Below are 17,134 nucleotides of genomic sequence, written 5' to 3' on the forward strand. Positions count from 1 at the left end.
AAAACCAAAAAAAAATTCCCAGGAAAAAATTATGGGCTACAAAGATTATGTGATGATACCCTCCATTTTTGTTTAAGGAAAACTACTCTTACTGTTTTCATCTCTATAATATATATGTGAAGTACAAATGACACTGGAATTACTGGGACTGGGAAAGGAGCAAAGACATTTCCTAAAGCAGTGGGATCACAGTAGTGGATAGTGACTTGATTACTGCATTGAGTCTCTTCAGAAGAGATGTTTTGCCTCTGTTTGCCTGACCAGTTAGTCATCTTTATCACATAATTTTACTTTATTGCTAACTCTGGTGAGTTGTTAAAAATGAGGCTGAGGGGCTGGAGTGATAGCACAGCGGGTAGGGCGTTTGCCTTGCACGCGGCCGACCCGGGTTCGAATCCCAGCATCCCATATGGTCCCCCGAGCACCGCCAGGAGTAATTCCTGAGTGCATGAGCCAGGAGTGACCCCTGTGCATCGCTGGGTGTGACCCAAAAAAGCAAAAAAAAAAAAAAAAAAAAAAAAAAAAAATGAGGCTGAATGTTCCTAGTAAGGTGTGATGAACAGTAATGAACAGTAATGACAAAAAAATAGTTTTAATTGTTAAACTGGTGCATGTTAAAACTTCCAAATTAAGCACTTGGGGGGTTGTAGAGGTCCTGCAAAATACTGGGGTTCCCTGAAACGGTTAAAATTAACAAGGGGCTGGAGCAATAGCATAGCAAGTAGGGTGTTTGCCTTGAACCGGCCAACCTGGGTTTGATTTCCAGCATCCCATCTGGTCCCCCGAGCACCGCCAGGGGTAATTCCTGAGTGCAAAGACAGGAGTAACCCCTGAGCATCGTCGGATGTGACCCCAAAAGCAAAAATAAATTAATAAATTAACAAGATCACAAAATTAACAGCAGCAGCAGAAATAAGTCCTTAGAAGGAAGAGGAGTATCATTTTCAGAATCACCACATTGTTCTATTTTAAATGTTTCTTAACCAAAATTTGGATGCAGGCAAAAAAAAAAAAAAGTAGGGAAGTGTAGGATAACATTGGTTTAGGTTTACTGAGTAATACCCATCACAATGCTCCCGAAAACTCCCATCTCCTCAGTATTCATCTTTAACTTCTCTGTGCTCTGCTTTCTCTACCTGTTAATCCTCATTTCCCCTAAGCAGTACCTGGGACTTGTAAAGTCAAATTCTTCAGAAATCTGATTTTGTATTTGTAAGTGAAATATTGCTTTTCTCCTTCCCATATGTTCTTTGTATGGCTTACTTCTGAGCAATGTCCTTTTTGCATAGACACAGGAAGACAGTTAATGCTATGCTTTTGTAAATTGGGAGTGAATTGACTCTGAATAATATTCACTCCTGGGCATCTGTTCTCTCGACTTAAGCCTCAGTTGCCCTTAGTTTCTAGCACCCCAAAAGCAGGTTCCCGACGAGGGACTGGATGGAGCTACCCTGGCATCGAAATGGGCCAGGCCAAGCGCCATAATAATTAACTATAAGTTAAGAGCACGGTCATGGACAAATTCTGTCATGATCCAAAGAGTAACAACTCGATTGGGACCCTGCTAGCGTTAAGAAAGATTAATCTGGCCTGAGCACTGTAGTCTGGGATCTATAGCAAGATGTCCGCAGGAGAGCCACCCTACAAGCTTAATATATCTGTTACTGTGTCCATACAAAATGACTAGAAAGATTATTTAGAAGTAAATCTAAGATGGTTGTTGGACTCAGGAGAGGGGAAACACACCCCCAGATGGTATTTCGCCCTTGAGTGGATCTCAGGCTGCAGGAGATCTTTGTCTTATCTTGGAAGAGCCTCTCTGGGAAGGGCCTTATATGTTGCTTGTTGCTACCTGACCTGGGTGTAGTTGTTACCCCCAGTGCTTGGAGGTTGGGCCCTAGACTAAGGCTGTGAGAAGGAGCACGGGGAGACTAGTCTGGGAGACAGGAGGAGATGGGAGTGAGGGGCAGTGTGAGACTGGAACAGGCGCGTGGGGAGAATGGAATAAACGGCAACTGATCACCAACCAGCCTGGCGGCCCTGTTCCCTCCTTCATGCATCTGCTGGTGGCAGGTTGGGGTGGGGAAGCGGCTCGTCGCCACCAAACACAAGTGGCGGGTGAGAGCGACCACACCACTGCTGCTGCTCATTTACTTATTTTGTGATTACACAAGGAAGTAGATACATAAGTAGTTATACAGACTATCATTATAAACTGATCATCACTGTATCCCTGGCATCCCGTTGCTCATCGATTTGCTCGAGCGGGCACCAGTAACGTCTCCACTGTGAGACTTGTTACTGTTTTTGGCATATCAAATACGCCACGGGTAGTTTGCCAGGCTCTGCCGTGCGGGCGGGATACTCTCGGTAGCTTGCCAGTTTCTCCGAGAGGGGCAAAGGAATCAAATCTGGGTCGGCCACATGCACGGCAAACGCCCTACCCACTGTGCTTTCGTTCCAGCGCAGCAGAAGCGTGCTGGGCCCATAAACTGATCATAACAGCTTAAAATCAAACTGATTATAACAGTGAAACCTATATAATGAGCTTACAAGATAAAGATTCCTGGGTTCACACCCAGTGGTGCTGAGGAGCTGTTCCTGGCTTGGGAATGACCCCTGTGATGTTCATGGGGACCGTATGCCGTGCAAGGGATAAAACTGGGGTTGACCCAATTAGCCACATGCAAGACAACTGCCTTACTTACTGTACTATCACCCCAGCTCACTAGACAAAGGTTTCTGATAACCTGTTTTTCACGTTATAAAGTTAAAAGTAAGCCATGTTCAAAAAACTAAAGAAAACATTAGAATAACATTTGACCGTAAAAATACTGGGGAAAAAAAAAAGAAATAAATAAGGAACCAAAGTAGGAGCAATAGTTCAAAACCATTTGCCTTACATGTGGCCAAGCCCGTTTGATTCCCAGTACCACCTGTGGGTGCCCAAGCACTTGGAATGATTCCTGAGCACAAAGCCAAGAGTCCACCCTGAGCACTGACGGTGTGGCCAGAACTGCTCACACCCACAAAGGAAAAGGAACCAAATAAAAATTCTGAATGAAAAGCACAGTAGGCCAATTATTACGCGAGAGAGCTAGGTTCAGCTGCGAGATCTGGCAGGCAGAAGACTGAGCTCACAGAGCATTATTGATGGGCTTGTCGTGAGCAAAAAGGTATTTGTACAACAATAGTAGCATAAAGGAGAGACTAGTTTCGTGTCAGTGCGTTTTTTCTGGATGAAGACATGAGTGTAAATTCCTCAGTTATGCAAATACATAGTAAAAGAAACTAAAGGATTAAAATAGTACACCTTAAAGTATCTGTTTTACAGATTCACGGAGAGGCTTTATCTCCTTATTATACAGATGAGGAAAGTGGGGCCAAAATAAGTTGTCCCACTTTCATAGCACTGCACTGTCTGTAGCACTGTCGTCCACTTGCTCATCAATTTGCTCAAGTGGGCACCAGTAATGTCCCCATTGTGAGACTTGTTGTTACTGTGTTTGGCATATCAAATACCAGGTCGGCCGCATGCAAGGCAAACGCCCTACCCGCTGTGCTATCACTCCAGTCCCCCACTTTCATACATAAAAGGATTAAGACCCTTGGACCGGGCTGCTTTGGGGTTGCAGCTGAATACTGAGGTGGCACCAGCACGCTCACAGCTGCACACAGTGCCAGGAGAGAATTCAGGAGGAGAGAATAAAGATTTCTAGAAAAGCAAGCAGTTTTGCACTTTCCTGTCCTGGCTTTATAATTCATGGACAGAGACTTTCTCATTTGTTTCCTCCTTCACAAAATCAGTGATTTATGGTGAAGTAGAAAATTAGATGAGCTGTTTCTAATTTTACTTTATATCAGTTATCAGTATTAAGATATTTAATGTCATGATGCAGAGACAGACCAGTGGAGTTTTTGTTTTGTTTTGTTTTTTAATCTTTTTAAATTGTCCAATCCATGTTCAAAATTTCTGCACCCTGGGTGAGGTTCAGTTTAGGGTCTCCTCAGAAAGGTCAGCCAGGACCAGCCAGCGTGTCGCTGTTGCCTTCCTCAGCACTGGAAGGCACTCCGGACGCTCACGGTCTAATTTTGAGAGCACTCATTTTTTTTTTTATCATCTTTATATTTATACCCAGGACTTTTACCAAGAGCTATTTTAGAATGGCCCCTGCTCTCCGAGAAGACAGCTTTGCTTTTCCAAGACCACACGAAGGAAATTCACAAGATTTCTGCCTCACTCTGACTCGGGACTCTGCCCTTCCGGGTCTGAATAAGGCGGCCACTGTGCCCGTCCTCCACCTCCGGGGAAGTGGCACCGTGTGCTGAGAAAAAGTGACACCTGTTCTTTCCCAGCTCCTAATTCATCTTAATTTTCCGACTCAAATGAGTTCCAGGAAATTTCTACTTTCCTGTAAAACAAACTGTACGGTGGCAGGGGAACATCTTAGAATTCTAAATTTCTCAGCTTGACCTCGGGCTATGCCGCCGTGTTGGGGTTCACCCCCACTGCACCCCTGCCCCTCTCTTGAGTACTTTCTGTCAGTGTGGGTTCTGGGCTCAGCTGAGTTTAGAGAGCAGAGGGAGGTGAGGCGCAGGGAAGGCAGAGGGAATTTGTAAGGGAGCCTGTGTGGGGGCTGTGGGTAACAGGGCGTACGCGCTTAAGAACATTCCGGCTCAGGCAGCCGAAGTGCTGCCTGTCAGAGGCCTGCCTCCTGGTGTATTCAGATACTGCACATTTCTCTCCCGAGGTCTTCAGTGATTTTTTTTTTTTAAAGGTTGGCTTTGTTTAAAATGTACATTTGACTGATTCACCCACTTAATTTTTTTTCATAGTAGAGATACCTAGGAGTTCATACTGCCGTATCACTCCTGTTTGCATAGATCTTCCAAGACATCTCCGGCCTTCTCTGAGCCAGGCTGTTCAGACATGTGCTGTTCTCGTGCACATGTCTGAATAACAGTGCAGTAGAACATGTGACCTCGAGTGCATTGTTAACTTACAAGTGTATGGCTCCACACACAGGTCTGCGTGTGGAGGTGATGTGGGTGTCAGTCAGCCCCTGTGGCATGGAATAAGCACATCTCCTTAGAGAGCATGCCCTTTTCACAGTCTTATATTTGTGACCACTTCCCAATTTATGTAAGGTTCGAGGAGTCTTGCCCATATTTTAAATTTATAGAAACACATGTGGCTTTCATATGGTATTTGTGGTTCAGCTTTGAAATTAAAAAATATTCTACTTTAGGCTCTGAGATATGCTCAGAGAATTTAGGAATAGTAAGTTAGTGTATTAAATCATTACTTCTTGCAGTCTGAATCAAGATGTGCATCCATATTTTTACATGTTTATTTCATGTATATGTTATGTATAAATGGCTAATATATTTCATATTAGCCATTTCATGTATATTCAAAATATCCCTGAGTAGGTCCAGACAAAGGGAGAGTTTTAATTCAGAGGGTTTTTTTCAGTGAGTTATTAAGAAGACTGACTATAAAAGGTCCATGTATTTTAAGTCCAGTTATGTGAAATTTGGAAAAGGCTAAATTATGGAGATAGTGAAAAATATCAGTGGTTTCTGTGTAGTGAGGAGAGGGCAGGCAGGAGAGATAAATAGTGAAGTCTAGGGCAGGTGAGTATTTTATATGGTGTTAGAATGATGGATATATGTCGGTTTAAGCTTTTCAATAGTCATTTAAAACTATTAAAGCACGAAAAGTATATCCTAATGTAGGGATTTATTGGTAATTATCAGTATTGACTCATCAGCTGTAAAATTGTTTCCACATTAATGCAAGATGGCGCGCGCGCACACACACACACACACACACTGGTGGCATGCCTCCTATTTGGTTTTTGAGCCACACCCTGCAGTGCTCAGGCCTTATCTTGGCTCTGCGCTCAGGGATCACTCCTGGTGGGCTCTGGGGTCACGTGGGGGCCAAGGATTGAAGTCATTTGGACCATGTGCAAGGCAAGCACTCTACCTGCTGTACTATTGAGATGTTAATAAAAGGAAGGAGTTTGGAAGATAATAAGTGTACATAGGAACTTTCTGCTCAGTTTTTCTATGGGCCTAAATAAAATGCTCCACAGGTCATTGTTTTTAAAAGAAAAAGAGTGGACAAATGATCTGAACAGAGACTTCCCCAAACATGTGCAAATGGCTGATAAGTACCTGAAAGGTATTTAATATTCAAACTAGAGAAAAGCACACTAAATTAGCTGTTGAGATTCTACTTCCTGCTCATTAAGATGACTATAAAAAGAAATATAGATAAGAACAAGCAAATGCGAGGCTGTGGGAAAAATGGTGCCATTAGTACCAAAACATCAAGCACAGGAATTACGAATGCCCTGAGTTTGTGCCCAAGAGAACTGTGGACAAGTATACACAAAATTGCAACACCAATGTTCAGGGCATTATTCACAGTAGTCCAAAGTGGGGGATATGCACGTGTCCATCACCAGAATTAGGTGATACACTGTGACTGGGAGTAGTGATGTAAAGATTGTCCGGAATAGGATGTAGGTGGAGATGCTGAGGGCGAGAGTTAGCCAGACCAGGAAGAGGGTGGAGGGCTTTAGAAAGCCTCCTGGGAAATGGGTGCAGGATGGCAGCTGGAGATTGCTCCGGGATCCCAGTGAGGCAGAATGGCCAGAAGGTAGCAGCTCTGGGAATTAGGACGAGAGGTTGGATTTAATAAATATGTAAGAAATTAAATTCATGTCCCAGGAATGTGGCTCTGTAGGAGAGCCAGTAACTTACATGTCTGACTCTGTGTTCAATTCCTGCCATTAAATAAAAAGAAAAGATATAGAATTCAAGATTTCGGGATGGAGGAGTAGTACAGGGATTGGGGCAATTTGCCTTGCCTGCTGCCAAGCCCAGATGGATCCCTGGCACTGCGTTTGGCCTCCAGAGTACCACTAGGGGTGATCCCTGAGTGCCAACCAGGAGTAAGCCCCAAGTGCTTACGGGTGTGCCCTCTGCACCCCTTCCCCCAAAATTAAGATTTGTGATTAAACCAATGTTAGTGATGGGCAGAGGAAAGTGATGCTTTACTTTAAGGTCCGAGCTGGCAGGTGAGTGGCTAGTAGCATTGCACACTGAACTAGGAAGGTACCAGGAGCAGTTGGAACAGTCCCGTGGAAGAAGAGCCAGTTTGATTCACAGATGTCAGAGAGGGAAGGAGCGATTGGTCAGAATTTAAGACAGCCTCAGTAATTAGCACTGTAGCACTGTCATCCCGTTGTTCATCAGTTTGCTGAGCGGGCACCAGTAACGTCTGCATTGTGAGACTTGTTACTGTTTTTGGCATATTGAATACGCCACAGGTAGCTTGCCAGGCTCTGCCATGCGGGCGGGATACTCTCGGTAGCTTGCCAGGCTTTTCAAGAGGGATGGAGGAATTGAACCCAGGTCAGCCACGTGCAAGGTGAACGTCCTACCCGCTGTGCTATTGGTCTAGTCAAGCATCAGTAATAGCATATTTTATTTCCAGAATAATGCTGACCGCGTTGAGATAAAGTAGATGTTTCACTCTCAAACTGTTTCCTTGGTGCTGTCTCTCTGAGGCATTTGGGATCTGCTTTAGATCCCACCTCTCCACAGTTCAGTTCAGTTCAGAAATTATTTATTACAGACTTTCTCTGCTAAGGTTAGGGGGTCAGGGAAAAGGCAAACGCTGTCTACCCTTTTTTCAGTTTGGTTGGTTTTTGTTTTTGAGTCATACCCGGCTTACTCCTGGCTTCAGTGCTCAGCAGAGCACTCCTGGCATTGCACAGGGGACTTGAGGGGCTCCTGGGATCGAACCTGGGTCAGACGCCTGTAAGCCCGCTGTACTGCTGCGCTGGCCCTGAGCGCTGTCTGCTCCGAACTCTAGCAGCCCGCTGGGAAGGACAAGCAGATCCAAAGTGTGAGGTAGAGAAGTCTCCTTGCTGCGGTGTGGGAACGGGAGTGGTGGCACGCAGAGCCACTGGGGGCAGAGCAGCAAAGGGTCGCTGTCACAGTCCCCGCGAGAGACAGATACACACCGATAAGCCCTGTGGTGAGGAGATGGTGTCAAAGCTTTCCAGCGCTCTTGTTTAGTTCCCCAGTATTTTGTTCTATTTTGGGGTGGGGACTTCTTTTCTAATTATTGCTTTTAAATCAAAGTCCGTCTAAATATTTATGCCGCCTGCCTTCTAATCACAAACTCCCATTCAGGCGGGACTGCCCAGAACTGCTTTGAACTTCATCTGGAGGCTCCATCACTGGTTCAAACAATCAGTCACTTGAGGCAGGGGCTTGTGCAAATCGCAGGGTAATCACCCACTTCCTGTGCTTGGAATTCCAACCATTTCTTGATTTTTTTTTTTTTAACCTCCTGTATTAACAATAGGCCATCTAGACTTGAAGGCCTCCAGCTATCTTACTCTTAGCCACCGGGAAAATTGGTACATGTGCAGGTTAATGAGTACTGTAAGGCTGAGAAGGTGATCATTAACACTCAGGGAATTCTCGATGTTGAACCGGGCGAAAGAAATATTTGAAGATGAACCGGTGTCTTGTTAAAAGAGACTTGAATCACTTGGCCCACCTCCCACCTCTTGCCATCTGGCTCTGCCTTAATTGGGTTTCGAAAGCCCAGAGAAGCTCTTTCTGTATTTGATGCACAACGACTTCTGGCATATTTTCTATTAACTAAAATATGCTGGAGTGTGGTTGGCCTCTCAGCTCAGTGCCTATTTGTTGCTCCATTAAAATTTAGAGTAGAGCAGTTGGTTTTGTCTATAAATGTTTCTGAGCATCTCCTGCCTGCCCTGCTCTGTGCCTGAGTAAGACTCACCCCGTCTCACTTATAGTAATACCTGTGCAACAAACAGGGCATCTTGTGAAATCACTAGAGAGAAACTGACTGAACCATCCTTGGAAAGCTCTAGGGACAGAGTAAGCCATCATATTACTAACTGAGGGAGAGAGAAAAGGAGGCGGAGTGAAGTTAATTGGGACCGTGAATGCGAGTGCCATTTTTCGGAGCAGGTGGTATACGGCGGTGTGGAGTGCAGTGGTGAGAGATGATATAGCTGATGAGGAGTACGTGGGAATGACACTTGATGAGGCTTTAGCTACCAGCTAAGGAATGTTTATTTTTCTGACCAGGGATGTAGCTCAGCAATAGCGCATTTAGCTTGCCTGTGTGAAGCTCCTGACACTTTATTTTTCAAAATATATAGCAGGATCACTGAAAGGGGGGGAGATATTTTGAGAATTTTTCCTCCCTAATGCTATAATCAAATATTACAAAGAAATAGAAATTTTGTGGTTTCCCCCCCATCTCATATTCAATTGTTATAGAGAAATGAACCTGTTGATCCGCTTCCTGATGGATGATTCCTGTTGACCCTGTCCTGACCCAGGTGGCAGACTCCCTGCTTCTAGCCACTCTCTCCTGCTGGCTCTCCAGTAACGACTCTGTTCCGATGCTCCCCTACTATTAGCTAACGTGGCTGGTTTACCCCTGAGTCCCTCCAAGTGTGATCTCCAGATTAGTGGCCGGTCTGAAGAAATGCAACCCCTCGGGCCCTGCTCCCCAGCCTACGTAACAATAAACCCTGTTGTCAGGAGCTTATGGCACCCCTGTCACCTCTGACTCGTACTCCAGTCATTTCCTAAAACCACAAGGTTGAGGAGATCTACCAAGAGCACTTTTAAAGTGAAAAACTTCTGTCAGAAGTTCAGTGGAATTTTTTCCCATTGATTTGTTTGGGCCACACTCAAAGGTGCTGCTCCTGGCTCTGTGCTCAAAGGATATTTCAGCTGTGCCTCCAACCAGGCCAGTGGCACGAAAAGCAAGCAGCTTACCTCCTGTGTTATCTCTCCTATGCCCCCCCCTTTTAAATAATCTTTTTTTTTTTTAATGTCCCAAGGTTGGAGCTGTAGGGTGTTTGCTTTTGCATGCACTCAACCTCTGGCATCCCATATGGTCCTGGAGCCCACTAGGAATGATCCCGAAGGCGGAGCCAGGACTAAGCTATGAGCACTGCCAAGTGTGGCCCAAGACAAAAAATGAAAAAAGCGTGTTCTAGGCGGTGAATTTGTATTCCTAGAAACACCAACACAACCCTGGGAATGTGATACAGCTACAGGGGAACTTGCAAGGCCTACATTTGAGGTGCTCAATGGTGCCATCTAGTGGTAGAAGAGCTTTAGCATGTGCCGCTTTATCACCACGTGCATTGATTACGTACAGGCTGTTCAATTTTTTAATGCCAGTTTTTGGACTGGAGAGAGAGATAGTACAGGGAATAGGGCGTGCTTGCCTTGCACAAAGTGTGCTTGCCTACCTAGGTTGATCTCAGGCACCACAGAGCCTGGAGTAAGCCCTGAGCTTAGTCAGGTGTGACCCAAAAAAACCTAAATGAATACATAAAAGTTTTATAGAATACCTTTAATGGAACCTCAAGTATAAGATATGCAACCTCTCATTTGATATAAATTTTTTCATATAGCACATAAAACTTTCAATGAAAATTGTTAGATGTTTAACACAAACACAAACCACAAAAGGAAAATATCTAAATTATTAAAGTTAAACGAATATTCTTTATGCATCAAAGGGCACTGAAAAATTGAAAAGATGCCTCAAAATAGAATATATTATCAAAAATCCCAAAAATATATTTGAAAAATCTGTTTACATGAAGGTAGAATTCATAAGATGAACAACTTGAAACCAACAAAAAGATGAAGTAAAAAAAATGAGTGAAAGACTTGAATAGACATTTCCCCAAAGAAAAGCATAAATGACTAACCAGCATGTGAAAAGTCGTTCAGCATCATTAGTCATTGGAGAAATGGAAATTAAAACCTCAAAGGGATACAAATAGATTGGCTTAAATAATTTTTTAAAAAATAAGAGAAAGAAACTATCAAATGTTAACAAAGATGCAGGAAAATTATACAGTTTCATAGAAGGTGAATAATGCAGTTACTTTGGGAAAAAAGTGGTATTTCCTGAAATAGTTATAGAATTGCCATAGAACAGAGCCCAGCAATCCCCCTAGAAGGTATATGCCCTAGAGGACTGGAATTGTTCAAACAAAAACATGTGCACAATAGTTTATAGCAGTGGAAGTGACCCACATGTTCATCAGTTAATGGATAGACATGTGAAGGATCTCTCTACAGTGGATAAGAAGAAAGGGAGTGCTAATACATGGAGAAACCCTGAAAACAGGCCAGTCCACAGAGACTGGCGTAGAAGATCAAATATTACATGCATCCACTTGAAGTGTTCAAAATCTGTAGAAGGTAGGCAGTAGATTAGTAACTGCCGAAGGAAGGGGAAAAAGTACATGGCCAAATAATCGGTGTAGGATTTCTTTGGTGGTGGCACAGTTGTTACAGAGTGAGATAGTAGTGCTGGCTTCACAACAGGGTCAGGATACTAAGCAGCCACTGAGTTGTCAACTTTAAAATAGTTAAACTGGTATAAAACTTAATGATTCACAGCAGGGCAGCAACAAAGGTCAAAGGTGACAATGGGAGAACTATTCGACACAATTTTAGGTTGGGGAGAGAAACCACTATATACATGAGAAACTGTTATTATTAGTATTTAAAGCACAGAATCACAGAATCTCAGTAAAGAAGAATTTTTAAATAAGTAAATACAAGTTAAATAGGTGATTTGTATATGAATTTCATTTCTGTGTTTATCTCCATTGATTATCTAGACTCCACAGTCTTTTGTGATTATTATGTAATGAATATATTTCCTATAATTGTTGCCAATGTGTATATTCTATATTTTTTCTTCTTTCTTTGGTTTTTCATTGTGGGGGTGACGGGGTACACCCATCAGTGCCCCGGGCATACTCCTGACTGGGCTCGAGAGTCACTCCTAGAAGCATTTGTAGAACCGTATGTGGTGCCAGGGATTGATCATGGGTTGGTCATATACAAGGCAGATGTCATAGCACCTGTACCATCTCTCCAGCCCTGTTTTGCATTGTGTGTGTTGGGAGGGGGGCGTTATTGTTGGTTTTGTTCTGTTTGGGGACAATGCCCATTAGCATTAAGGGACTTTTTGGGATGCCAGAGATCAAACCTGGGTTAGCACATGCAAGGCAAGTGCCCACCCACTGTACTATCTCTCTGGCTCCTGCTGTTCTGCATTTGTTTTGTTTTGTTTTATTTTGGAGCCACACCTGGCTGTGCTCAGGGGTTACTCCTGGCAGTGCTTGGGGGACCATGTGGGGTGCCGGGAATCAAACCCGGAATAGCCACATGCAAGGCAAGTGCTTACCCACCGTACCATCTCTTTGACCCTGTTCTACATTTTTAGCCCAAAATTTATTTTATATATACTTTTTCATCTTCAGTTTTCTGTTTTTGTTTTGGTGGCTGTATATGTTTTACTCAACAGGCATATGAGAGCTTAATCATTCTCAAATGATTAGTCACTTTCTCTTTTCCTTTTGAGAGCCTTGCTCTAAGTGCTTAAACAATGAAGTTTAAACTCTTCATAGAGAAAAATAAAACTCTTCCTAGATATCACATTGATATTCTCCCCTAAAAAAGGAATTTGACACTTTTATTTTTTTAATTTTATTTTACAAAGTTGTTCACAATAATTTATTACATTCAGTATCCCAGCACCAATCCTATGATCATTGCACCTTCCCACCACCATTATTTCCAATTTTCCCACCACTGCACAAGCCTGCCCCAAAAGCAGATCCTACATAATTTATTTTGTATTGCTTGTTATGAATAAACTACTAAAGATGATCCAAAACAGTTTCCTTAGAGGAAGGTGTGTGAAGATTGTTGTGTCTCACCTTGGAGACATTAAGGCCTTATATAAGAGATCACTAACTGCATCACTAACAGGGTGTTACAGATTGAGCCTTGCATTGACACACCTTTAAAAAACATTTTCTAGGGGCTGGAGCGATAGCACAGTGGGTAGGGCGTTTGCCTTGCACGCGGTCAACCCGGGTTCAATTCCCAGCATCCCCCGAGCACTGCCAGGAGTAATTCCTGAGTGCAGAGCCAGGAGTAACCCCTGTGCATTGCCGGGTGTGACCTAAAAAGCAAAAAAAAAAACAAAAAACAAAAAAACCACTTTCTGTCTTGTTTTCCTAAATGTCCTGAAGTAAGAATATACTAGTTATATCCTATCAACAGTGGATGAGGAAGGAAAACAGGCAATTTTGGTTTATTTTTTTCTACTGTGTTCAAGTCACTCCACCTGGATTCTTTCTGTTATTTCATTTAAGACTCACTCAGTCTGTTACAAAGTGATTACAGAAATTGATGCAGCTAATAAACAAACATGCAAAGACCATAACCCAATCATTATTTTCTCGTTTTTTTCTATTCCCAACAAAGGATTTTATCTTTTTTTCAGTTGACTGGAATCAGTATTCCCACAAGTGATTACCTTTCTTTGTATTTACCTTTGCGTAGCAATGTATATTTTTTAATTCATTTTTGTTGTTGTTTTGGGGCCACACCTAGATGTGATCAGGACTTACTCCAGGCTCTGCACTCAGGAACCACACCTGATGGTGCTCTGGGGACCATGTGGGATCAAACTGGCGTCAACCACATACAAGACAAATGCTACCTATTTGCCGTACTATCTCTCCAGCCCTCTACATTTTTTTTTTCTTTTTGGGTCACACCTGGCGATGCACAGGGGTTACTCCTGGCTCTGCACTCAGGAATTACTCCTGGCAGCGCTCAGGGAGACCATATTGGATGCTGGGAATCGAACCTGGGTCGGCCACGTGCAAGGCAAATGCCCTACCCGCTGTGCTATTGCTCCAGCCCCTAAATATTTAACCTGAACTTTCTCTGTAGACAGTAGGTTTTTTGTGTCAAAAGTTTTCTCATCATTTGTTCTCATTTACTCTTTTCTAGGTTCTTGATGGCAATGTATATGATCACCTCAAGGATTACTTGATAGCCTTCAGCCGTACTGAGCTGGAGGCATGCCAGGCTGTGCAGAACACATTCCAGTTTTTATTAGAAACCTCCAGCAAAGTAAGTCACCTCTGGTGAAATATGTGTTGTCACCCATTTTGAAATCGAAAATCTGTCTGCATACAAATACAATGAAGGAACAGTAACAGTAGAAGAATGAGGGCTCTTAAGCTTTTTCATAAAAAATGTTACTGTAGTTTTGGTAACGCAGTTACAATGATGTTAACATTTGTGGTTTTGATGTACGAAGTTACTGCGCCTTCATCTGCTTGGGCAGAATGCCCTGGACTCCCAACCACTGTCCCCATGTCACCTGGAGTCCACCTCTTTGTCCTGCCCCCCAATGTATCTATCGTAACCTCAGCTTTGTACAGATGTCAAGCGTTTGTCATCCTTTGATACCATTTCCTTGTTTGTGTCTCTTTATTATTGAGAGACTGAGGGGTCATTACTGGTCTGCACTCAGGAATTACTCCTGGCAGTGCTCAGGGACCTGGGGGTGCAGGGGATGCTGGGTGGCTGCATGCAAGGCAGATGCCCTCCCACTGTATTATCACTGTATTATCACTGTATAAGTCCCTGTCTTATCACTTTCTTTAGCTTGAAATCTGTTAGTGTCATACATGAATCGCCATCCCTGATTGGTTCTTATGTTTGTTTGGATTTTGGGCCACGCCTGGTGGTTTAAATTTAAGGATTATTTAAATTATTTCATTATAAAGAATTAAGGTAGTCACCTCAGGTTAGCTGTACCCTGTTCAGCCACCTGGGACCACGTCCTTTGTGGGTTTAACATATCTCAAGACTCTTTTTAACTCAGAGCATTGAAATGCAAAGCTGAGTGACTTAAATCACACTCAGAAAGTAGCCCAGCATAGTCTTTTGGGTGGGATGGGACTCTGTCCCCTCAGGGAAGGCGCCTGTCCAGGTAGGGCCAAGAGTCCAGGCCCACTGACCTCAGGAGTGGCTGCACCCCCCCCCCCCCCAGCTGGGCAGCAGGCGGGCAGCCCACTGTGTTGGGTTCAGCAAGACCCGGGTCTGTTTCAACTCAGTGTGTGCCGACAGGAGGCTGAAGTCCTTAGCTAAACTCACAAGTCCCATTGCTCCTTCGGCCTGTCTCTCCCCTCCCCCTGTACCCAGGGGACATGCTCCTTGATCGGAACTTGCCCGCAGCTCTGTGTCCCACAGCTCTGGCTCTCTCTGAGCCGTGCCTTGAGGGTGCTCCCTGGGGAATATTCTCCAGGCCCTCTGTTCCGTTTTCATGCGTTCGTGGTGTTGATGCCGCACTGTGCTTGCAAGCAGGGTTGTTTTTCCGGCCCTGTCCCTCGAAGAATGTTTTCAAAGACAAGTTTCCTGGAAACAGTTTTCTTTCTAATGAAGCTAGAGGATGTTCTATTCTCCTTGATAAGTTATCATGAAAAGCAGAGAGAGCGGTAATGATCCAGGCTAGCCCGGGACATTGGTCCATTGCCAGAGACGTCACTCTTTGCTCCCTTTAAACACCGTGGTTTGCAAAGTTGTTCATGCTGCATTTGTTAGAGGCATTCAGTGTTCCAGCCTGTTGGCATGGTGGGAGCTGTGGGGTGTGGAAGCGGCTGCAGGGGCCTTTGACAGGACTGGGAGCCCCCACCAACCACCACTTCCTGAGGGTGGTCGGGACGGAATTCTCTGCTGGGAGACCCTTGTACCCATGTCCTTTCTGTGCCTTGATGATCCCTTGATGAGATTTAATCTAGAGCCTGTAAAGCTGGACCAATAAATGAGCTTACCTGGCAGCGGTTGTGGGATGTGGGTCAACCTGTACGTCATTTTTGAGGAGAATGGTTTTGAAAGAGTTTTCTTTCAACTCGCATGGAATTGGAACATGTTCCATTTGAACAGGGAGTTGATACGGTGATCTGTGATTGTGAAAGACAGCAAGTGTGACACAAAGGGAAAAGTAGCATTTTATATCATCAATAAAGAAATGGATTTTATGTTGGTTTTTTTTTTTTAAATTAACCCTACATTCTATATCTTGGCATTTCTGGGCAATAATCTTTTCATGAAAAAACACTGAGACCCATCTATTTTGCTGGCATGAACACTTTGTACAAAGCAGACAATAAATGACAGTGCTTTTCTTCTGGATCCCACAGATGAAATTTTTCCCCCCAGTATAATGAACTGCCCTTTAGAAGATAATTCGTTTCCGTGATTAGTAAATGTTACATGTTTCCAGGCCGAATAAATGCCTTTATAAAGTGTATTCCTTTTATAACTGCTGTTTCAGACGCTGCAGTGAGATGCTCTGTGTTGGCGGGAGGGTGGGACCCAGGCAGTGGCTGAGGAATTGTTTAGAAGGGGATGACACTCCTTCTCACGACAGGCCAGCACATGGACACGTGGCGGGGTGGGGAGAAGCCGCGGCCGCTTCTCCTGAGAAGTGCTCGGTGCACCGGAGTCCAGTTCTGGTTTTTCTTTTGTTTGGGGTCTTTTATTTGTTTTCAGAAAACCATTTTAAGTACTGGTAAGGAACTAGAAAGATTGCTATTCTGATGCTTTGAAGTCCTGTCATGTCTGTGTCCTTGTATCTTTTTGTCCCCAAGATTCAGAATAAAAGAATTAACATATGGAAGAGAGGATATGGGATAGTCAAGTGACAACAAATGGAGTAAAAATTCTCATTGGCTATCCAGGGAGCTAGAACAGGGTGAAGGCGTTTGTCCTGTCAACTTGCACAAGGCCAGTCCGGGCTCAGCTGAGGCACCCAGGTGTTCTCCCAAGCACCAAGAGAGATCCCTCAATGCACAGCCAGAAGTAGGCCCTGAGCAAAAAAAAAAAAAATTCCTCCATTGTGGAGTGTCTTCAGTGCTGGGTAGATCATGGTTTCTGTGAAATCCTTTCTTAATGTACGCATGTTGGAAATTTTTCATGAGAGAATGTTGGAACAAAAGAGGAACTGGAGCAATAGTACAGTGGATAGGGCACTTGCCTTGCATGTAGTGGAGCCAGGTTCGATTCCCAGCACTCCATATGGTTCCCAGATCACTTCCAGGAGGGATCCCTGAGTGCAGAGCCAGGAGTGAGCCCTGAGCACTGCCGGGTAGGGCCCAGAAACAGAAAACAAAATCTCTAGAATCTAAAGTCTCTAGAATCAAGAAGTGGTTGA

General features: G+C 43.9%; 1 protein-coding gene across 4 annotated transcripts in view; it reads left to right on the forward strand.

The window, feature by feature from the left end:
- Positions 1–17,134, forward strand: part of FCHSD2 (FCH and double SH3 domains 2) — a 248,452-nt gene that overhangs the window by 172,872 nt on the left and 58,446 nt on the right. For all 4 annotated transcript variants that reach the window (XM_055142000.1, XM_055142001.1, XM_055142002.1 and 1 more), the window contains exon 9: positions 13,921–14,043. In XM_055142000.1, the coding sequence (XP_054997975.1) occupies positions 13,921–14,043 (123 nt within the window). The remainder of the gene's footprint in view (positions 1–13,920; positions 14,044–17,134) is intronic.

Source organism: Sorex araneus, chromosome 6 (genome assembly GCF_027595985.1).
Source record: "Sorex araneus isolate mSorAra2 chromosome 6, mSorAra2.pri, whole genome shotgun sequence".
NCBI lineage: Eukaryota > Metazoa > Chordata > Mammalia > Eulipotyphla > Soricidae > Sorex > Sorex araneus.